Source organism: Esox lucius, chromosome 9 (genome assembly GCF_011004845.1).
Source record: "Esox lucius isolate fEsoLuc1 chromosome 9, fEsoLuc1.pri, whole genome shotgun sequence".
NCBI classification, from domain to species: Eukaryota; Metazoa; Chordata; class Actinopteri; order Esociformes; family Esocidae; genus Esox; species Esox lucius.
In genome coordinates this window covers 12,009,843-12,033,501 of record NC_047577.1, presented here as the reverse complement: position 1 = coordinate 12,033,501, position 23,659 = coordinate 12,009,843, and the positions used below count along the sequence as shown (strand labels likewise).

The window sequence follows — 23,659 nt, the reverse complement described above, 5'->3', positions numbered from 1 at the left end:
TTAACTGGCTCAATATCTTGCCTGGCCCAACCAGAACACATTAGCTAGGGAGATGTATCGTTCTGGAGCAGGTCCTCTGCGATCAAGGACGTTAAGTAAACCAGAATAACCCCACCAGAAAAAAATGAGGTCTTTCTCATATTTGCTATCTCCTTCCACCTTCTAAGCTACCTTCATGTAGTGGGAATTCAGGACAACTAGAGAAGAAACAGGAGACAAAAATGACTCAATACACGAGTGAATACAACTGTCAAGAGATGGCAAAATTATTTTTATTTAATAAAGAATAAATTACTATAAATAATACATGAATATATAAATAACTAATGTAATACTGAAATTACATCTCAGTGTATCACAACAACTTCAAGAAAAGTAGAAAAGTGGGTATTAATTAAAACCAGTAGGCAAATTCACAGCCATAAAATACCACTGCTGTTATAAACAGACTGATATGAGTGAGTTACACGGGTTGCAGTGTCTTGCAGTTATCAGTAGTTGGTTGGTGTGCACACTAAATAATATCGTGCAGTGATATGTGAGCTGGGAACATCCATGAGAATAAGTCTGGATGTCTGGATGGACGGTCAGAGAAATTGAGATGTTTCCTGACATGTACACATGAAAACACTGTATAGAAACAATAGTGTGAAAAGAATTTTGGATTGTTTCGATGGTTCCTTGAAAAACATCTTCACTAAAACCACATTGCTGATATACAACTACAAATTTCTGCAAACGTTGGACAACAAATTGAGTCACCTCTCACTCACACGCACGCACACACTCAATGTATGATTATATAAAACAGTCACAGGGCAACCCCTATATTCTGAATACAGTATAGATCCAAAGTTGGTCGATAAACATAGTGAAACTGAATTCTTTGTACTTCTGGAATATATGTACCCTGTCATAAACGGACCATTACAGAACAACCTCAAAGGGTGATTTCCATAAGAAACCTTTGTAAACGTCAGCATGTCATATCCTAACTGATTTTAAGTTACAAATAATTACACTGGTACCAGAACATTCTATGACGTAAGTCATGGAGGACCTCATGTAAACTAGCACTGGTCATGAGTCACCAGATTTGATGGGAAATTATGGGATAAAAGCACTACCTAAACAAAGATGCGGATTTACAACACATCTCTGCACTTATCTCATTATGGAGTTGGTGAGTCTGGGCAGCGCCATTGAGAAGTATACATAATTTGTTGGTTGGGTGATCCGGTGGAGTCAGGTGACCCTTCCCCAAAGATCAGTTTTGGCTGTTGAGCACCACTACTGACTAAAATTACACCAAAGTGCGGCAACCCAGTTGGCTACTTTTGTGAAAGCCCTCAATAGCCCATGCTACAGCATGTCAGATCTCAGTTGTGAGCTCTAGCTATCTCGATGTGCCCAAACTTTCCCCCACTGAGAGATAACACAAAGAGAAGCACTGCCCTCAGGTGGCAAAGAAGGGGGCAGGGAGGCATAAAACAGAATTGGCACGTCATTCTGACTTCCAAAAAAGCCCACAAGTTACAATGGCTAAGAAAATGTCAGGGTATGATTTCTATATTTTGTTGTGCTCTTTGGCATTTTACTTGCAGAGCAAAAGTAATACAATGTGAAATAAATATTGCCTTTGTTCTGTTCATAAGTGTATAACTCATTATGCTTCTGTGGTCCATGAAGTGTGTATATATTTCAGCCAGCCCCATGATATAGGTTTAAGCATAAAATCAATTGTTATAGTAGCACTTAGATAACAAACTTTCTACTTGCAGGCCATGGGTGAGTGGAGCACAAGGAAAGTGGAAAAAGGAAATCCATTTTGAATGAATGACCGTAATTATTTTATTTTATTTGTGTCATTCCTTTCAATCACAAAATGTTTTGCAGGGGGAGGCTTGCTTTCGACTGCAGGCTCACGTTAATTCAAGGTGTTCCTGGAAAGCGTGTGTGTGGGCAGAGGAAAGAGAGATGTAGGCGCGTTTTGAAATGAAAGCTTTTCAGTTAAAATGAATTCCACAGCATGCAGTGATGCCCTGATAACAACACATATTTCACGATCAATATATCTGTCTGTTTGGTTCCCTCTCTCTCTCCTTTCAATGTTAAATCCTACTTTTACAGATTACTCTCTTGGGTGTCGTTGGCGGATATGGGGTGCAGGCCTCCGTTCTCGTTGAGTCTCTTGGCGCGGTACGTTTCATAGTGGATATTATGGGTGATTTCTTTCAGGTCCTGGAGGTGAGTCCTAACAGTGGAGAGGGGATTAGTTGGTAGCTGCTGTTTGGGTCACAGACAAGTGACTGGTCTGTAATTGTATTGTAGGCCTATTAAAGTATGCTATGTTGCTGATATAAAGCATCTGGGAAAAAAAGGTATACATTTCTTAGGTAGTACAAGACAATGATACATTTCCATAAGTCCTTTACCTGATTAGAAAATCTCTTAGCAGTGCAAATTCGCAGTGATTGGGATTTTCAACTGCAAGAAAAGACGAGGAGGGCACACAATTAACAACAACCTCCATGAATCTCAAAGAACTGTCCTTGGTGTAACTGTAAGAACCCATTCTTTATAGTAAGGTCCTACCTACCTTCTATCACTCCCCAGGCAGTCTTTCTTCCCAGAACTCGTTTGCCATTCACTTGGTACTCCTTGTCACTGCCCACTACTGCAAAGGGCATGGCCTCCTGTGAACAGAGTCGTTTAAACAGAGTTTAATTGGCCGAGGGAAACATAATAGATTTATGAGGTGAAAGCAATTCATGTTACACAAGGCCATGCCTAAGACAGGAGTTATTATTCATAAAAAGAAAAGGAGTAAGAAAGACAATAAAAGGAACAGAAAAAAATAGATTTGAGAAAAAGTAGAATATATATATAACCTACCAACAATACATTTCATATGCATACACTACCGTTCAAAAGTTTGGGATCACTTAGAAATGTCCTTGTTTTCAAAAGAAAAGCACATTTTCTGTCTATTAAAATAATAATTTATGGGGTTAGATTTAATACTAGATTCAATACTAAGTGATCATTACAAATCCCTTTTGCAATTATGTTAGCACAGCTGAAAACTGTTGTGCTGATTAAAGAAGCAATGAAACTGTCCTTCTTTAGACTAGTTGAGTCTCTGGAGCATCAGCAATTGTGGGTTCGATTACAGGATCAAAAGAAATTTTTTTTTATATATATATGTATCTCAGACTGGCCAATAGAAAGAATGTGTTGAAATCTCTTCAGATTACATCAACAAATTGACAACTAGAATTCCAAAGGTCTGCAAGGCTGTAACTGCTGCAAATGGAGGATTCTTTGATGAAAGCGAAGTCAGCAGGACACAATTATTATTTTAATTAAAAATACATTCTAACCTTTTTCTATGTCATATTTTCTATATATTTCCTATATATATTCCTATATTTTCTATTCAAACTCATGTATGTTTTCATGGAGAACATGGACATTTCTAAGTGACCCCAAACTTTAGTGTGTGTATATATATATATACACAAACGTGTGCACTGCACAGAACCTTATACAGTTCCCGGAGGGGGGGGCTCTAATGAAAAGGTGTCACACACTACTTAGGAAGATGTCGTCTTAAGCTATCAATATCTGCAAGTTTACACAAAACAATCTAGTGTATCGTAAAATAAATTAGGTGGTCCAAATTAATTTAATATTTTGTGGTTAAAAGTTAAGCAAAACCTGCTTTAATACAGTATAAGGAACTGTAAAATTAAAGAAATTAAAGCACAGACACACCCTAATCTTGTCATTTTCGTTTTTGTCTTCCATATCATCATCAAATTCTTTCTGCGGGTAGAACTCGATTCCACACACCTCCAGCTCCTTCCTCACCTATGGCAGAAAAGGAAGATTTAATGTTTTTCCTCATGCTGTGGTCATCCACAACAATTGATACCACCTATCTAGCCAGGGATATTCAACCTGGGTCCCTAGAACTGCAAGGGGTCAGAGAAATTAAAAGAAACAATGTTTTTATTTTAAATAATTATGAACATCTCTAGCAACATCAACATAAATTCACTAATATTGAGTAAAAAACAACCTTCGCAAATAATTACACTGATCGGAGTATCTAGCATATAGCTACAAAATCAGTAGCAGTTGCAGAAAGTGCCGTTAGCTGGTGTTTAGCATTCTTGACTTTCCTGACAGATTGGATAACCTCTGTTTAACTAGCTAAATGGCTACCACTAGCAAAACTGTATCGGGTTTTATTGACAGTGTATCTATTGTGTATCTGTCTATATAGATACACCTAAAGATGAAACAAGACTCACATTTTTGGCATTGTTAACCTATGGTGGGGTTCACAGGATGGACTAGGCAGGGCTCCCCCACATCTACACTGAAGTTACATCAACAGTATTGAAGAGGACCCTGATACATCTTGGCATCTTCATCAACACAACAGGAGTCAAAGGCCACGTATTAGGCTTACACCAGGTCATAGGTCAAGGTAGCTCTCACCCTCTGTTTGAACTCATTCTTCTCATCTGGTGTCATGGTGTCAGACTTGGCGATTACAGGGACAATGTTAACCATGCGGCTGAGATGCTTCATGAACTCGATGTCTAGCTGCCGAAGACTGAGAGAATGTGAGAGGGAGGGAGAGAGAGAGAGACTCTGTCAGCTGGGATGAAATCAACCAGTGATCCTGCAGAAGGGCTAGCATGCAACGTAAACTACACAGCCAATGAAGCATGCAGAGGAACACATTATTTCAACAGATTCTGGTGTTCATCCCCAAGCTTGTAATAACAACAAATAGATAGATGATTTTCCCTGTCTCCTGACTGTCGGACTGAGTGTTTGGATGTGAATAAAAATGTAGTTACAAAACTGAGAAAAAGGGAGAGGGGTGTGTGTTCTTGCGCGTGTGTGTTTGATCACAAGTCCGAATGTATGCGCGTGAGCTCCAACACGAAAACGAATCCACGCGAAAACACATAACAACCTGTACGTCACCGGTCGACCCACATACTTGAAGTGCGTTCAGAATGAGGACATTCCTATTTCTGAATCATATCGTGGGTTTTTTAACTCACGAGTGTCCAGTTGGGGAGATGAAGTAGAGGCAGCAGTGAACTCTAGTATCGGGGATCCGCTTCTTTCGAGCAATATTGACCTCCTCCTTCAGGAACTTCTCATACTGCTCGTTTATGTACTTGGAGATGGGCTCCCAGCTGCAGATGTGTGGAGGAAGGTGTGTGTTTAAAACAATTCATGCAACATTGTGTAAACCAGGGAAGTGACAACATCTTTATATTAGCGTGGTAGTTATACAAGAGATGAGGACAACATTTCTAGTTTGGCAGTTCTGTTTTAATAGAATTTTAATGCCTGGTTCCTTTTAAATTCTATAGCTGTCATAGTGTTTAGCTAATTTCAAGATGAAGTGATCCCAAACTAAAAACAGACTACGTAGACCTGTGATAATTGTAGATTCTTCTGAATGTTTTTGGAGCCTACACTGAAATACTCACCAGTTCTCATTGTTGATCTGATCACCAAAACCTGGCGTATCAATTACTGTCAACTTCATCTTCACTCCACCCTCCTCAATGACTGAAACATTGAATTACAAAGAACGTGTTAGCGACAATTCTGGATTTAATATGATTTAAATTAAAATTGTATACTGTATGAATATTTCTTTGTTATTCAAAGATAAGTAAAATTAAAAAAAAAATAAGAATTTTGTAACTTCTGCCTCAGGTATACAGAGCTATATTGACTATTGCTTAACATTTGGTTGATTATTTTGGACCGACGATGCTTTCGTCTAAATAAGTGCTCAATATGCTCCAGTTCCTGTTCCAAATTTGCTCCAGTTTCTGTTCTCTTCCTCCTTGATCAATCCACTGCCTTTGATGTTATGAAACATGGCATTCTACTTTACACCCTCTCTGATTTGGGCATCTCAGGCCCACTCTTGGATTGCAGCAGGCCACATGGAGAGGATTGGTGTTTGCCACACAGCCTCTTACTACTGTTGTTCCCCAAGGCTTGGTTCTTGGCCCTCTCCTTTTCTCTCTATACACCAACACTCTTTGGTCTGTCATCTTCACATGATCTTTACTCTCACTGCTATGCAGATGACACTCTGCTTTTCTTCTCCTTCCCCTGCTTTTTCACGCTGTACACTGGCTTCCAGTTGAAGTTCAAGAAGTAAAGAGGATGACAAGGTAGGGTTGGTATACAAAAGACCATCAATATGTCTGTATTGGACATGGAAAGGAAGACCCAGAGTTACCTCTACTGAGAACAAGTTAATTAGAGTTACCAACCTCAGAAATAAGTAAATAACTGCAACACAGATTGCAGCCTAAATCAATGCTTGAAAGAAGTAACACATCTCAACTGTTCAGAACAGACTTGGTGATTCAGGCCATTATGGCTAAATTGCCATTAATAGAAAACACTGCTGAAAGACACCAATATGAAGAAGAGATTTGCATGGGCCACGAAACAAGCGAAATGGACATTAGGACATTAGTGTGTGAATGATGATCTCTGCATGTGTGGTTCCCACCATGATGCATGGAGGTGGAGGTGTAATGGGGTGGAGGTACTTTACTGTTGACACTGTCTGTTATTAAATTAGAGTTCAAGGTACACTCAATCAGCATGGCTACCACAACATTCTGCAGCAATATGCCATCCCATCTGGTTTGCACTTAGTGGGACTATCATTTGCTTTTCAACAGGAAAATGAGACAAAAAACACCTCCAAGCTGTATAAGGGCTTTTTTACCAAGAAGGTGAGTGATGTTCCTTAATCAGATGATCTGACCTCCACAATCACCAGACCTCAATCCAATTGAGATGGTCAGGGATGAATTGGACCGCAGAGTGAAGGAAAAGCAACAAGTGCTCAGTATACACTCACCTAAAGGATTATTAGGAACACCATACTAATACTGTGTTTGACCCCCTCTCGCCTTCAGAACTGCCTTAATTCTACGTGGCATTGATTCAACAAGGTGCTGAAAGCATTCTTTAGAAATGTTGGCCCATATTGATAGGATGGCATCTTGCAGTTGATGGAGATTTGTGGGATGCACATCCAGGGCACGAAGCTCCCGTTCCACCACATCCCAAAGATGCTCTATTGGGTTGAGATCTGGTGACTGTGGGGGCCATTTCAGTACTGTGAACTAATTGTCATGTTCAAGAAACCAATTTGAAATGATTCGAGCTTTGTGACATGGTGCATTATCCTGCTGGAAGTAGCCATCAGAGGAGGGGTACATGGTGGTCAAGAAAACATCCCCCACACCATTACACCACCACCAGCAGCCTGCACAGTGGTAACAAGGCATGATGGATCCATGTTTTCATTCTGTTTACGCCAAAATTCTGACTCTACCATCTGAATGTCTCAACAGAAATCAAGACTTATCAGACCAGGCAATATTCTTCCAGTCTTCAACTGTCCAATTTTGGTGAGCTCGTGTAAATTGTAGCCTCTTTTCCTATTTGTGGAGATGAGTGGTACCCGATGGGGTCTTCTGCTGTTGTAGCCCATCCGCCTCAAGGTTGTGCATGTTGTGGCTTCACAAATGCTTTGCTGCAAAACTCAGTTGTAGCGAGTGGTTATTTCAGTCAAAGTTGCTCTTCTATCAGCTTGAATCAGTCGGCCCATTCTCCTCTGACCTCTAGCATCAACAAGGCATTTTCGCCCACAGGACTGCCGCATACTGGATGTTTTTCCCTTTTCACACCATTCTTTGTAAACCCTAGAAATGGTTGTGCGTGAAAATCCCAGTAACTGAGCAGATTGTGAAATACTCAGACCGGCCCGTCTGGCACCAACAACCATTCCATGCTCAAAATTGCTTAAATCACCTTTCTTTCCCATTCTGACATTCAGTTTGGAGTTCAGGAGATTGTCTTGACCAGGACCACACCCCTAAATGCATTGAAGCAACTGCCATGTGATTGGTTGATTAGATAATTGCATTAATGAGAAATTGAACAGGTGTTCCTAATAATCCTTTAGGTGAGTGTATGTGGGAACTCCTTCGAGACTGTTGGAAAAGCATTCCAGGTGACTTCCTCATTAAGCTGGTTGAGAGAATGCCAAGAGTGTGCAAAGCTGTCATCAAGGCAAAGGGTGGCAACGACTGAAGAAACTACAATATGAAATGTATTTTCATCTGTTTAACCCTTTTTACTGTTACTACATGATTCCATACATGTCATTTCATAGTTTTGTCGTCTTCACTATTGTTCTTGAATGTCAAAAATAGTAAAAATAAATGCAAACATTTGACTGACACTGTATATTGATATCATATTAATGTAGAGGCATAGACAAGTAGAACAACAGTGAAATTTCCCTTTAAGCATTGTTGCTCATAAATCTTGAAAGAAATTACAGCAAATTCCTCAAGTGACTGTAAAGGGAAGTGTGCTTGTTCTGCTTTGATTTCAGTGAGAAAGACAAAAGTGCAACGACGCGTAATTATAGCTGGACCACAGCTTAAAATGTTTTGACCAGAGGGAAAAAGACAGAAGCTCCACTCTCCCTCTGTACCTACACGGGCTGCAGGCGGTGTGTACCAACTGTGCCCATCCAAGACAACCCGGGGGCATCATTCTGTCAGGCCATTAAATACATAGATGCGCAAACACAGTGGCCTCTGCTGTCAACATACCTTAGGCAATACTGTGTTGGCGTATGTTTATTAATACCATCCTCTCCCTTCCCCAGTTTGATCACATCCAATAATATCTACGGCCCTGTCTCATCGCATCAACACTCGGCAGATTCGGGAAGAGTTGAAGATTGCAGCGAGCTTTCCTCGTTCTTCGTGGTCATCTGTGCCCAGCTGTTCTGCTTTCCCCCCACTACTCTTTCAACCACAGGGCCACTCGACAACTGGCAGCACAGTCTAGGCATGAAAATGAATCCTAATCAAATCCCGAGAAATACAGCCGCACATATGTACCCCACTTGGCAGATAACAGTAGCTTTTCTCATCCACCTCCTCTCTCCCTCTCTCTCTCTCTCTCTCTCTCTCTCTTACTCTCTTACCGTGAGACACAGCCTTGATCTCCACCGTCTTGGGGAGTTTGAACTCGCTCCCCCATGCTGAGCTCCACCTGCTGACCTGGGACTTGAACAGCGTGTTTACCAGTGTCGACTTGCCCAGCCCGCTTTGACCTGAGGGGGGGATAGTAAAAGGAAAATAGGGAGAGTGGGCAGAGGTTGAAAAGTACAACGATGCTGTGTATGCAATGCATTCATCACTTTGTTTAACTGCACAAAACATAAATCATAGTTGAGGGGGAAAGAAAACAGAAAATGTCCCATACCCACTATCATAATGTTGAAGTCGAAACCAGCCTTCATGGTCTTCTTCCTCATCTGCTCGATGATGGTGTCAATCCCAATGTATCCCAGCAGCGTGGATCCACCGCCCAGGTGACCTGACCCTGGAGCTCGATCAGCCACACCACCGTACCCCATCCCACCGCCTAGCCCACCCAACCCCTGGGGTCCGTGGGGGGCCGTGGGGGATGGCGCTACCACGTGAGGTGGCTTGGCAGGGACAGCCGGTTTAGGTCTCACTTCAGGAGGAATTATGGATTCTGACATGTCTGGAGAATAAAAACATGCCTCAATTAGGCCTATTTCATTAGGCTATATAAAGAAACAGGCTACCTGCAGCGGACTGGTTTGCCGCGGCATGCGTTGCACTACTGCATGACAGATGGTGTAGATGACATACATATGGCAGTGTGTCAAATCTCTGTTTATGACACTCCAGGGCATAAGCATGTACTGTAGCTGCAGCTATGTGTAAGATCATCATCCATAACTAAGCCTTGACATTCTGTAGATCAAACAGGTCAGAAAAGCAGTGGCTGTCTGCTGAATTTAGTCACCGAGTGTGTATAATGCCGCTTACACACACACACACACGAGAATTCTAAACATCATATAAAGCTTGTTACACTTCCAAAAGGTTTCTGACAGATTAAGCAAAGCCTAGTCAAAATGTGGAGTCATGTCATGAATTAAGGCTAGGACTAAACACAGTAATTCAGCATATTTGGCTCCAGTAATCTTCCTGGGTCATTTAACTTGGTATAACCTCTCAATCTGTCATAAACCTAAATTAATCTCATCTTTAATTCTCATCTTTTAAATTCTCAAACTGTCTGTCAAAGTCTGTCATGTCACCAAAGTAGACTAGTAAACGTTACAACGATTATGTGTATCCAAAATGAATGCATTTCAATCAACATTTACACAGCTATTGTCCCCCATGTGCCCCGCAAAATAATTTTAACGATTTTTTTACGTTATAAGTTCTGACGACCGCTACTATAGCAACATCAATTCATATTACACTAACGTAAGCTCGATCAAACAACCTGAATAACAACCTCGATCAACCCACACGACAGCCACTGGTCAGCTACATCCCAAAACCTATTACCAACCCCATTGTCCCAGCTCCATCCATGCTGGATAAATTATGCTAGCTACAGCAGTAGCTATAATGCTAGCTGTCCGCATCGGTCAGCGGTGATAGTGATTATTGTTCACCAACTTACCGATTGTGGTTTTGATTCGATTCAAACCGTTTTCTGACGCTTCCCAGGGAAATTTAGCGACTACTGTCTCATTCCAAGCTTCAAGAACAAACGATGGATGTTCAATACTGGGAGGGAGAGATGTAAGGAACGGATCATGTGATTTGTTCTGGGTACCTTTTTTCCCTCGGTCGCTCTCTGCCCCCACCCGTCGTTACCAAGGCGACAAGGATGGCGAGCTGGGTGATGCAGCACGCATGCTCAAAAATAATTTTGCCTCTAAGCTTGGGAATCTTTAGCATTTCAGTATTATATTGGACCGTATTTAAATTAATCTAAATATATAAAAAATCAACATTAAGAACATAAACCAATGTTAATCTAGATTGTTGTAATATTGCAATTTGTTTTATGAGTCACGAAAGGCGATACTAATTAAATACTTAATTGGATGTCTGTATGCATTCATTTTTGTAAAATTTCAATATAATTGTAATTGTTGTATATTAATCCACTGTAAGCCTAAATACAACATTTTATTTTCAAAAGAATTGAATCAGCCACACTACACCACAAGATATTAAGGCCAATAATTTGCATCCAATCATCATATAGAATGTAGTGTCTTTGTTGTTTGCTTTTTGGCAATTTTGTTGTCTTTTGTTTGTGCATCCTATAAGTTTGTGTATTTTTACTGCGTGCAGTAAAACCTATTTGTGTTTTGATGTGCTTACTTCATCTCTTACTTCGTGTCTTATTGCCCTGATAAAAAACCTCACCTCTCTAACCTCCAGTCTCTCTCTCTCCTCTCCTTGTCTTTCTCTATTTATTGCTTTCTCTCTTTTAATTGCTCCTTCAGAGCAAAATGATGAGTCCCATTAAAGGGAACTTAGAACCGACAAATTCAATATATCAGAAAGATTTACTTTGTAAAAAATACTTGATACATGTATTTGTTATTACTCACCCGTTGACACATACACTCCAGAAGGTATGGTGATGTCATCACAAAATCTGTCTGCCTCTTCAGTGACAGATGCCATGCTTGAAAGAGGGTCATCCAATTCATGTGATAATGGTGAGATTTTCTTCTCCCATGGTCTGTAGTAGCAGCCTAGCTGGGGTCGGGATGGTTGTTCAGCAAACTCAGTTGAACCGGTGCCAACCTGTGATGTGTTTTTCTGCCGGCTGCGCTTCATGGTCTGAAGCCAGAGAATAGACCATTCTTCTGAGGAATATTCTGGCGGGTTGATTTTAGGCCTCTCTTGGTCAGTTGGTGCTGGCGGATCTGATTGGGTTGGTTTTAAACAACTGGGCCATAGTCCTTTGTTACTGAAGTTGTTGCCCTCTACCATTTCTGAAGTCGATAGGTTAGCATCTAAATTATATTTCTGTGTGGGGCTGAGCATTTTGGAAAGAGTTCTGCTGTGCAACACATCTCGATTAGGTTCTGTAGGTTTTGTAACTAAACTACTACGGGTATTTTTGCGAGGATCTATATACAGGCCCTGTCCATGTTTGTCAGTTTCACTGTGTGGTGTGTCTAACTGAGTAGATGTTATGACAGACAACCCTTGGGTTGGAGATACCATCTGACATGTTTCAGAGATGCTGCTTTTTGACCTTTTAATCTGTTTATTTGTTTCTTTCTCACTGGTCTGTACACATGTCTTTGGAATTTGGCACTGAGGTTTGTTCCAGCATTTAGGCTTTTGGAGGTTCTTGATAGTTCTGCTTGGGCTCGGTATGCCACTAGATTGAAGTCTGGCCTCTGAGTCTGTCTTTGTAGATTGTTCCAGGTGAGACATGTTGGTGGCAAACTCATTTTTTGCACCTGCGTAGATGGGACAGCTGCTTATTTGGCATTCTTTAACCTCTCCAGGTGACAATTGTCTTGGAAGGTTTTCTTCACAAAATTGTGATTTGGGAAGTGAGGAAATTCTACCGTAGTCCTTTTGAGAGAAAAGCAATTGACCAGCAGATACGCTGGCAGACTGAGACTGAAGTCCCATCTTAATATGTTGTATGTGTTTAAATGACTTTGGGGGAGCAAGGCTGTCCTGGGAGTTCTGTCCGCCATTCTTTGAGTAAAATTGAAAATGAATTGATTGAGAATCATTTTCAACAACAGTTGGGACTTTACTTCTTAAGACAACATCTTCTCTGGCCGGCACGCTGTCTGACGGAGACACCAAATCAGTTGTCCTCGAGACCGTGCTAGAAACCTTTTGCTTGAAAATGTCCTCCTTACTAAGAGGAGACCCAAGGTTGGATTTTGTCATCATCTCTTTTTTCCTTAGTCCTAGCCTGGCCTGCAGTAAGTCAGGAGCCTGGGCCTTTGGGCCTTTAACCCTGTGAGCCCCTGAATGTCCAGCTTGTTGGGGGAAACGCTTCTGTGTATCAGCCCGTGAGCCTAGACGTCCAGAGTTAGACAATGTCTTTATTGACCCAGAGCGAGTTGCAAATTCAATTAAAACCTCATGGTCAAGTATGTCATGGACAGCAGGTTTAGGAGTACATTGGTTACCATGGTTAGCCTGACCTTTATGACTAGAGATAGGGTTTGAGCGGACCCATCTTTCTTTGGCCAAAACCGAGGACTGTCTGGTGCGCTGGCTTTCCAGTGGTGTTGCCTGGATGGGTGGTTTCGGAGAGATGTTTGACTTTTGAATAAGAAGCGTTTGAGAAACACCATGATTTGGGAAAGGAATTTTGGCAGAGGCACTCTGATCTATATCAGGAATTTTCCAAATCGGCTTTGGAGTGTAAAGTGTTGTGGGGGGACTTAGCCTGATCTTAGGAAGTGTTGAAGAGACACTCGGTTTGGGCTGTGGAACAGGAGGTGTTGTGGATCCGTCTTCGTGGGTCCTCTCTGAATGAAGATGGAATCCTTGACCGTCAAAGGACGATATCCGGATGGGTTTCTTCATGACTACAGGAGACAGCGGGAGACGAAGGAGCAATGGGGGAACTGGAGGTTTCTGGGGTTGTTTTTGAGCCAAGGGCAGCTGAGGTAGGGAGGGTGCACGATGGTTTGCAAAACTCATGGCAAAGAGAAATGATGGTTATTTGCCTGGTAGTTGCCTGGTAATTTTGGAGTGGTAGGGGCTGATACCAAGGTAATTGGAGGGAAATAAATGTCACGTCAATTCATTTCTCTCTATTGGTGTATACATAACAGCAAGCCTTTGTATTGTTTTTGAGTGTTTGTACTCAGAAAAACAAAACCCAGTGTCTAGAATGTAATAATCATCAAAAGCAACAAAAGAAAGTTCATGACAAATACATACTCAAGTATTTAATATTAATACTGCATTGTAGCATACTCCAAACCAGAGAACAAAGCAATTATGTGAAGGTGAGAATATACAATTAAACAAGCACTGACCTGAGGGACTGCGAATGTCCCTATCCGTGTTGTTGCCATAGAGTGAGTGAGGGAGAGGGAGGGAGCCGGACAGCTAGAAGTAGTGGGTACCAAAGTGCATTCTCCTAATTCCTCTCATGTAAAGCTGCACTGTTTCCCTCTCCCACTCCCCCCCCTCCTAAATTTCGTTTCTCTGTGAGAAACACGACGTGTGTCTCTTGGAACAGTGTTGCTCTTTTCCAGTGTTCATGTTTTTAGGGCTGAAGAGCAGCGCACAAGAATGAACATTCAAAGAGGTGATGAAACCGTTTACTTGGTTATTTGTCATGACTAGATAGATCTGGTCATGTGGTCAACAATGAACATAAAGAGAGGCGTAAACGTTCTTCTCCATCCTTCAGTAAAAACAGACAATGAGAATAAAATGTATTATATCTCAATTTGAATTAAAATATTTTGGCAATCTTGAACATCTGTCATCAATCTATAAAGCATATCACTGGTATTTATGTTTACACCACCTGGCAGACTTCCTTATCTAAAGCGACGTACAGCAGTGACTGCATACATTTTAGTAATGGCCTCCTGTGTATTGGCATCCCACCAAACCTTCACACCATTACTTACCTACATGGGACCCATCACGTTATATCATTACTGACCACAATTTGCAGTTTAATTTAAGTACCACATTTGTTAGAACAAGCAACACCTTCACAGCAGCTCCCATATATTGTTTTAAGAACACCGATATTGTCTCAGTGGTTTCAACATTTAGAAATATATTGCACTTTATTAGTTCCCTACAAATGGTCTAAAATGCATAAACATGATGGTTAATGCGTAGTGATTGTCAGGTCACAAAACATCTGCAAAAAATTGGCACATATTTTGAAATGGCACAGGAATGAACATGAAAACACAAACTACACTTTTTCAAATAAACACAATTAGATTTTTTTCCCCCCTCTCCACGACAAAACTTTCATAGATTTAAATGGCGTCCACCACTGATCCTCCCCTGGTGCTACTGATGAGCACCTTCATGTCCGCTCCTCATGCCCCCAACTTCTCACGAGGTATCTGTCTCAGTCTGCCATACTGCAGGCCGTTCAGTTCACCCTCCTCCCCTCCTCACCTCAGATGACCAGTCCCTGTCCTTCCTCAGTTGTGTGTGGTCCCCCCCGTCATATCAGGGCATTGCCATCGTCGTATTTGCAATGCACGCTGACCACCAGCGGGTGGTGCTTCACAGTCCTGTTGCTCCACTTGTGAGCCTCCTGAAGCCCCGGCTCCAGGAAGTAGAGGCATGCTCCGAAGCCGACCAGTACCAGGACTGACACCAGCAGGTAGACCGGGACGAACCAGTCCAGAAACATCCAGGACATGGCGCTGCAGGGGGAGCGAGGGAGCGCGGTCGAACAGACAGACCCTGCATGGGGTTGAGCTCAGGATGTAACACCTATCACAATCCACCTAATCCACATGACACGGCTTCACCTGTCAACGCCCTCGCAATCTCAGCGTACGCCTCTGCAGTGACAACATCCCCTATAGAATATCCACAAAGGGAATAAAAGGCCCTTGGGAAATTGCCTCAGCCTGACAAGCAAATGCCATTCAAACATCCCAGCATGCTTTGCCTTCTACAGGCTTTCCCTGTACCCACTACGTCCACACAAACACAGATCCTGACGAGAATAAAACAATCGCGTTACGATGGACTCATCTCCTGCACTTTGGCACATACCTGTACTCTCTGCTGCGAGACGGCGGTTTTTGGAGGCGTGCAGGGAGCGAAGGACTACTGTGCTTGGTCACTGATCAGAGATCTTGATCTAATGCAGCTCCCCTGCCCGCTGCGTTCGCCGATACAATGAAGCCGCATATGATCTCTGTGCACAGATGACGGAGAATGAGGCTGCATGCGGGTTCATCATACTGCTTTCGGATTCTTCTGACATCACATTCGAAGTGGGGGGAGGGGGTGGGGGTGTTGCTATGACAACAGCCCTGGTGATGGGCGAGTGGAGGATGAAGAGAGTGGGAGGGAATGTTATGCAACGCGTAATTTTTTTTCATCAGGGCCCTTCAGAAGTCCACCTCATTTCACACGCAAATCATCACACTGTGACCAATGTGACATGGAGATTGAGAGAGCAAGAGGTCTATATTTTTCTCTGCCGCCTCTTTCTTGCATAAGACTGAAACTTAATTCTGTCTCTATGAAGAGATCACTCCCTTAAAAACTGAGCCAAGTTAACTCAACCCCACCTTTAAAAATGGGGTTGAGTAGCAAGATGTGTAGGTGGTACGTTCTTTATCAAAACCCTTGGATTTCTGTGCCCCACGGGGAACCAGAAGGCTTTTTCCCATTGCCTCTGGCATACATGTACTAGTGCAGTACGTTTTGAATGAGGCACACTGCTTTCAGGGAAAATGTGCTCATTTATCTTTCCCACTCTCTGACTCAGAACATTATCCTTTGTAGTTGCAGGCAATTATTTGGTTGATTAAACCCAACTTTTTTTCTAAAAACAAATATAGTCGTTTCATGTAAAGTCGGAGCTGTACTCGGGTTAACTTGCCATTACAAAGCCAAAATATATTACGTTTTCTTTTCCTTGTCTCTGAAACAATGTGAGGATCTGAATGGCATACTTCTCATCTCCTTAAACACCACTGGAGGAGGTGCATCTCTAATACACTTCTAATTCATCCACATCCAGAAAGTGTAAATTAACACAGATTATACGTATTCCCATTTTTATCCAATTTGCCATTTACTAATAAAGGCACTTCAGTTAGTTCAGACTGGTTGAAGGGTAGGATAAGGTCTCAGGGCAACTCTGGAGTACACATCCCAGTTTGTAACAACTTAGATCATAAAAGAAAAGACACACACCAATTGGTTTAAATCAAGTATTAACCATTACACTTAAAATATACTGAGAGTGCCTTCAAATATATTAAACAATAAATGAACACAAGTCTTAGTTGATGAGCTACAATTCTAGAGCTACGACATTTTTATAAATACAAACATTGTATTCCTCTCAGATAATGGGCAGGTTTGTCCGCATAACTTTACATTTCAATTAAATGATTTCCTTACATGAACTGTAATGGTTGCATGTTGCGTTTATTTGTTCCTACAACGGTTCTCTATTTAGCAAATGAATAGCAGTTTAGTTAGTCAGTTGTAAATTGGCTGGGTGTCACATTACTAGTTCTCTCACTGTGAAAGCCAGTCGTGAGTGTTCTAAACAGCAGTGCTGTGTAACAGAGAAGGTTGGTGAAATGGTGTGTGTTTTATAACTTGGCAGACTGTGTGTCCATTGCAGTGTTGATGGACTGCAAAGTAGCTTCTTCCTGGAGAAAGTCAGTGACAATTTGGGCCACATTCTCTGGGGTGTTCAGGTGGACGTGATGGTCGCCAGGTACATTCACCACCCTGCCCTGGGGGAGATAAAGGAGGAGAGAGGGAGGGAGGGAGGGAGGGAGGGAGGGAGGGAGGAAGAGAAACAAATAGAAACCCTTTCCCAGCATAAAAAACCTCTAGCCATCCTGAGTGCCTGTATGTAGGTCAGTGTTTGCAGCTAGAAATATTCTTACTGGGTCCAGTTCTTTGATGCTGTGCTAATAACTCTAGCACTAGGTCTCGTAGTTGCTATTCAATACAGCATTCTGCAAGGGGCGTAGAACCATAAGACTGTAGCTGCAGACAACCGCAATCCCACACAGACTACTGCTGAACTCCTCAATGGTGACAAAGTGACATTAGGGTGCACACTTGACATTAGTGTGCACACTTGAAATGTGCACCAGACATTGTTCCCTTGTGAAGGCAGGTGTACATATACTCTTACTTGTCGGTCTTTATAGCCTTGAAGTAGCACTGAAGTAAATTTCTTCTGTTCAGGTTCGGAAAACATCTTTTCAAAACCCTCCTCTGCCCTGTCAGGAGTGAGTGATATGAACAGTAAGGGGAGGTGAGTGACCATAAACTGCCCTGACTATCATGTAATGATGGTAAAGGTGTTAGGAGGTGACTTACAGCACTACTAGAATTCTAGCCCGAATCCTAGACTGCAACTCTAGACTCTGCTCCAAACTCAGACGCGCAATGTTTTTCTGAAACCAAGAAAACATTCCCAGAAACTCTAAACATATACAGATCTATAAACACACTGTTGTATTCTTATAGGACTGTAGGCCCTTTACAGCCAGGGGAGAACTCTCTTACCAGGTTGATTCGATAATCTCTGGTGAACACAACGCCTATGTAAATTAAAAACATTATTATAATTGCATTACAATAACACAAGAAGTAGAAAAAGAACAACTTGTAGGGAAACTATGGAACCAAAAAATTGGAAGCAATGAGAGAAACAGAAAAAATAAATAAATAAATAAAGAGACAAATAGCGATACCTCCTTCAACTCGAGTGAGGCCTCGTTCCAACAGAATGTGTGCAGACTGCTCAGAGAGACTGGGGTTTGCAGCCAATAGCCTGCAGCAGATGGACACATGAAAAGCACTGCTGCACCGATCAAGATGATCACAACAGAGAGATGGGACGCCTGATTGAATATGCAGTTTTGTCACCGCAACCCGGGTTTATATTCGTGCTGCACTGCACACGCCCGGTATCCCGTGAAGAGCATTAAACGAGGCTGACAGGGATTTTTCTTGACTCATCGCACTCTGGCAACTCCGCCCCCGCCAAGGCTCATACAGATTTTGACAGATTGAATCGGATGAGATCTTCATGGCTCTAAGTCAAATATTCATGACTAGCAGCTGCCGGAGTCTCCATGTTCAGTAATGCCAAGGCGTAAGCACACCCCCCGGGCGAGAATGCACAAGACATGGTTAAACTCAAAACTGTTGAGTCATACGGTCATTTGAAAAAGTTAGTACACCCCCTGGAATGTTTTTTTTTTAATTTTTTGGACTCATGGACATCTGTGATGAATTCTAACCGCATCCATTGTTAAAGGTAACCCAATTTAAAAAAGAAAAGAAAATACTATTTGAAACCATTGCAATTTCCTCTTGTGGAAAGTCAGCACACCCATAACTTTACCACAATAGTAAATGGCTGCAATTAGCATCAGGTGCACCGAATTATTTCAAAACAGATTTGAAATCATTACAGAATAACTTCAGAGTCCAGCCTACCATAAGGATTAGAAAACATGGTCTGGTTTGGTCTTAAGTCTTTTGATGTTCTCACACCCATATGATAATCTGAAGAAGACAGATTATTGATGCCCATGAGACTGGGAGGTGTTACAAAGCCATTTCTAAGCTATTTGTAATAGACCATGAACTCCATTTTGTACCACAGACATTCTTGAGGAGGCATGGACATGGACCTTGCAACAGAACATTGACTCAAAACACACAAACAAAGCTGCAAGAAAAAAGGCTCAAAAAGAAGAAATTGATGGTTATGGCGTGTAAAACCCCAGATCTCAATCCTATCGAAATGCTGTGGGGGGAATTGGAGTGGGCCATGCATGCAAGAAAGCCCTCAAACATGACACTGTTACATCAGTACTGCATAGTAGAGTGGGAAAAAGTTCCCCCCAGTCACTGTAAGAGACTGATAGACAGAACACATTAACTTTATTACACTTGAGTTATTATTTCGGCCAAAGGGGCCAACACCAGCTATTGAAAACGCAGTTGTCACAGTTAGGGGTGTATACATTTCTTTCACAGTATGAAAATGCATTTCTCCAGATTTTGGATGAATAAATGATTGCAAAGTGTAATCTTTCAGTGTCATTTGTAAACTTAAGTTACCTTTATCTGTCAAACGTGTTGAATACGACGTACCCACATATCCAAATATTTTCCCATATCTGTACATACTGCATAATAACGTATGCATACATGTGCAATAGAAAACCTACAGCTGCTCTTGGATCTTATGTAACCTACCATGGCCTGATATTGTGCAAGCTCCTCCCACGCCCAGTACCTATATACCTGTTACTTATAACTCATCCTGAATAGCTACAGTGTGTGCAGGCATTTGATCCACTACCACAATTTGATATCTTGAAACTGGTGAGGGAAAAAAACAGAAACCGGTGTCCTCATACAAAGGAAGGACAGTCCTACCTCATGACTGCGTTCTCATAGGTGTAAACCTTTGCTGACTTCTCTTCTTTATTCTTCTCAAATTGGAGCATTTCTTCAAATCCCCGTGTCATTGCCTTATGCAGATCTTTCTGGGTGTAAGGGTGACAATGGTAAAGCAAGACAGAAATACCGGGGGGGGGGGGGGCAGAGAGAGAAGACATTTTAACTGCATCGTCTTGTGGACTGGCGGTGTATTTCAGTCCAAAACAGTACCAAGGTGAATGTGATAAAATAGATGTTGGTGATTCGATACCGAGTCTGTGGGAAGGAACCCATAGGAGTCCAGGAGAACCACTGAGTCCACCATATCTGGATACAGGGCACTGAACTGGACAAAGACAATAGGCAATGGTTCCACACACTGTACATGTAACCGGTGTCTGGAGTGCTACACCACACACAGACTTAAAACGCTGTCCTCTTTTAGACACTTACCATTCCAGCAACGTTGCCACCTATAGATTGGAGGGTTGAAGAGCACAGGATGAGATATCATTACCTCAGACAAAAAAAAAAAACTTGTCTGATCTGAACACGAGTTGTAAGAAAGATTGTACGAAACATGGTCACTCACCCATACTGTGTCCGATAATTGAGAATCTCTTCCATTGAAGAGCTGTAAACACATGTCAGTCGAATTAGTAGTAATAGCATCTGCGAAATGTTTTACTTCTACACCTACTCACACCTACCTATGACAGGGTGATAAAAACCTAATGTACTGTGGCTATCTTCACTTAACTATGAAGCATTGCTTTCAAACTCCTAGTAGAGAAAATGTCACATAGTCCTGAGTACCCTCTATGATTCGTCGAACGTCCGCCACATAAGCTGGAAAGGTATAGAAGACCCCAGGGGGTCTATGGGAGGAGAGGCCATGACCTGCCATATCCACAGCCACAAACTTCCACTCTGTGTGTGTACATATGTGAAAGGGAGAAACAGAGAGAAGAGATAGTCTGTCAGAGTCTGTTTGCACAGATACAATGTACAGTTATACAACTAAATGTTCTTCTAAATGCCAGTGAAGCCATCATCAAGCAGACAGTGTACGTGCCTTTGGGAAGCAGTGGAATGAGAGTGTTGAAAGTGCCACAGTTGTCAGCCCACCCGTGCAGGCAGAGTATAGGACGCCCATTGTCAGGACCCCAGACCTTGCCTTTTATTTCTCCCCAAGGCACCAGTACACTGAACTCTGACACAGATAGACAGTTAGTGTGAGGATGAATTACAAGAATTACCAATGGCCCATGTGGACGTGGTAGGCTATAAAAAGCTCAGTAAAATCAAAATCACAAGCGCGAAAACGAACGAAAAAGATTTAATGACCATGGATCCTTACCTGATCTTGCATTTGAAACTTTTGTCATCAAGTGTCTGACTACTTTCAAAGTTTGAATCATTGTAAATGTAAAAAAAAATCGGGTTTTCAGCCTATCAAATGCACTATTCGTCCACTATGTAAAAATATTAAAACTATAATGTATAAAACGTTAGATGCGAAATTACAACCACAACACTCACACTGTAGCCGGTCTACGATCTAACTTCTTATGACACATCTATCACTTCCGGTAAATTAAAACCACGCGTTATTTTGACCAATGACATATCATAGTTGACCAAACGTTTCACAATTAAAGTGATTGACAAGCACACGCACCAATAAAAAAGTCAGACATTGTCCAATCACTTTCTAAGTTAATCGAACAGGGCGGGAGGAAGCAAGGTGCTCTCAAAAAAACCATAATTTAATACTACCAACGAAGCAAATGACCAATCAAAGGTATTCCATGACAACCTTTTAACATCAGTTTTCACAGTTGCCACACATTTCAACTCAAAAGAGAAAGTAACAAGAAGAAATTGGCAAAGGAAGTCTCACATGGATTGGAAACTAAAAATGATTTGGACTCTGAGGGGTGGCTAGTCCTCTTCTGACTGTGTCCGCTGGAGTACTGTAGCCTGTAGCCTACATGACCACATCTCTTATTAATATATTTACACATTCAGATGACCAGCAGGTCAGTAAATACAGGTGAGAACAGGATTGTGACCAAAGTATTTATGGAGAATCTAGATCAGCAACTCAACCAGGTGGACTTGGAGAGGGACTACCAGGTGGGCTGTGGGCAGTTACTGCAGGAGTCCTCAGGCAGAAAGTAGATCAGTAACACTACCAGGTGGACTTTGGACCGGGACAGCTAGGAGTTACCAGGCCAGATGTTCCCTCCTGACATGAAATAGTTATTTGTTCACATAGGTTAAAATAAGTATTGAAGAATTAAAAGCAAATTCCAGCCATTCACCAAGTGTTGATGGGTTGCTAGGTCTATTGGACAGATTATATGATGTCATGTCTTTAAAAGGTCGCTAGGTGGCACAGTGTGATATAGAGCAATACCATACAGAATAGTGTAATCCATCAATTAAATCCCAAAACATCAGGGTTGAAAACTGACCTGACAGATCTCCAGTAGGAGAGAAAGGGCTAGACACCCGACAAGTAATGGGTCAATCTGCAGTTCTTACAACCATTTGACTTTTAAATGAATGATACAGAATAGCCATTGATTCTTGGGTATTGTTAAAAATATATAATGTAGCAGACGTAATGAGTGGATACATTTGAGTACTTTATTACAAAAATGAAGACCCATTAACAAAAAAAAATCATTTTGTTGATTTTACATCCTATATACCATGTGAGATTATGTAAAAAAAAAAAAAAGAAACTCTAATGGGGTCACATGAATTTCTAGTATTTTTCCATGTGCCACAAGATGCTCATGTGCTTAGTTCAGCTGTCATACCCCATCAGAAGCCACAGTATCAGCTAATTTCCTTTGTAAACCGTGTACTTATAATAAAACACTGTTTAGCTTTTAAACAATTTATGCAATTACCACTTTCACACCATGTCCCTGTAACAATAGCTGTTGGAGAATGGTTACATTTATGTCCACTTTGTTCCCTTTCAAACTGCATATTGACCTTTTAAATGTTGTGGCTCAAATGGCTGGTGGTCCTGGCTGCTGCAAGTGGCTATTTCTATGGTGAGAGTGTTAGAGATAGGAGGAGAGAGACAAAAGGAGAGTGAGAGACAGGAGAGAGACAGCGACAGGATGGGGAGTGATAGGAGATGGGAGAGATTGTTCGAGATAATGGCAAAGTGGCAGGTGTGAGTGGTTGTCTGGCAATGTTTCCACCAGCGGCCCAATTGGCCTTTTGACCAATCACATCCAATCTTTTTTTTTTTTGGATGGGAACCAACTTTAACCATTTTTAAAAACGACTAGTGTATCAAAAGAGCAGAGCGGTCGGCTTTAGCACTAGTACCCTTCACTCTAGCCGCGATGCCCCGAAGCCCGTGCCACTGTGAAGAGCTTGCGGTCAGCCGTTTGTTCCTCAGTTAGTTCCTAGTTAGCAATTGAGAACAACAAAAAGGACAGAGTAGATGTAATTTCAAGGATTAAAACATAACAATTTAACTTTTTTTATGTGGAAAAAACATCAGATATAAAAATGTATTATTTAAGATATAG

At 41.7% G+C, this 23,659-nt stretch overlaps 2 protein-coding genes across 4 annotated transcripts; both read right to left on the bottom strand.

The window, feature by feature from the left end:
* Positions 1 to 485: 485 nt before the first annotated feature.
* sept3 (septin 3) lies at positions 486 to 15,920 on the bottom strand. Of its 2 annotated transcripts, XM_010863901.5 has the most exons (11): positions 15,708 to 15,920; positions 11,558 to 15,389; positions 9,364 to 9,648; positions 9,083 to 9,211; positions 5,526 to 5,607; positions 5,088 to 5,225; positions 4,510 to 4,627; positions 3,778 to 3,873; positions 2,600 to 2,696; positions 2,436 to 2,487; positions 486 to 2,254 (listed from the first exon to the last, which is right to left on the bottom strand). In XM_010863901.5, exons 2-11 carry the CDS (start codon positions 13,635 to 13,637, stop codon positions 2,125 to 2,127), a joined length of 3,207 nt encoding a protein of 1,068 aa, XP_010862203.3. In that variant the 5' UTR covers positions 13,638 to 15,389; positions 15,708 to 15,920; the 3' UTR covers positions 486 to 2,124. The 2 variants fall into 2 exon arrangements, with proteins under 2 accessions (XP_010862203.3, XP_010862204.2); XM_010863902.4 differs by lacking the exons at positions 11,558 to 15,389; positions 15,708 to 15,920 and adding an exon at positions 10,612 to 10,813.
* A 945-nt stretch (positions 15,921 to 16,865) lies between these two features.
* serhl (serine hydrolase like) lies at positions 16,866 to 21,690 on the bottom strand. Of its 2 annotated transcripts, XM_010863899.4 has the most exons (12): positions 21,457 to 21,690; positions 21,172 to 21,309; positions 20,913 to 21,026; positions 20,689 to 20,730; positions 20,550 to 20,569; positions 20,368 to 20,442; positions 20,094 to 20,203; positions 18,392 to 18,471; positions 18,204 to 18,238; positions 18,015 to 18,091; positions 17,827 to 17,914; positions 16,866 to 17,416 (listed from the first exon to the last, which is right to left on the bottom strand). In XM_010863899.4, exons 1-12 carry the CDS (start codon positions 21,515 to 21,517, stop codon positions 17,270 to 17,272), a joined length of 987 nt encoding a protein of 328 aa, XP_010862201.1. In that variant the 5' UTR covers positions 21,518 to 21,690; the 3' UTR covers positions 16,866 to 17,269. The 2 variants fall into 2 exon arrangements, with proteins under 2 accessions (XP_010862201.1, XP_010862202.1); XM_010863900.5 differs by lacking the exon at positions 21,172 to 21,309 and having other exon boundaries at positions 21,457 to 21,689.
* Between the last annotated feature and the right edge of the window lie 1,969 nt (positions 21,691 to 23,659).

What these genes read in the sequence shown, in the direction of transcription:
- sept3 (XM_010863901.5), bottom strand. Translation starts at nt 13,637, where the DNA reads ATGAGTTTTGCAAACCATCGTGCACCCTCCCTACCTCAGCTGCCCTTG. An exon ending in AGAATGAGTTCAAACAGAGG is followed by an intron (nt 3,874 to 4,509) that starts GTGAGAGCTACC and finishes TTTCTGCCATAG; the next exon opens with GTGAGGAAGGAGCTGGAGGT. An exon ending in ACGAAAATGACAAGATTAGG is followed by an intron (nt 2,697 to 3,777) that starts GTGTGTCTGTGC and finishes CTCTGTTCACAG; the next exon opens with GAGGCCATGCCCTTTGCAGT.
- serhl (XM_010863899.4), bottom strand. Translation starts at nt 21,517, where the DNA reads ATGATTCAAACTTTGAAAGTAGTCAGACACTTGATGACAAAAGTTTCA. An exon ending in CATTCCACTGCTTCCCAAAG is followed by an intron (nt 21,027 to 21,171) that starts GCACGTACACTG and finishes GTACACACACAG; the next exon opens with AGTGGAAGTTTGTGGCTGTG. An exon ending in TATGAGAACGCAGTCATGAG is followed by an intron (nt 18,472 to 20,093) that starts GTAGGACTGTCC and finishes CATCTGCTGCAG; the next exon opens with GCTATTGGCTGCAAACCCCA.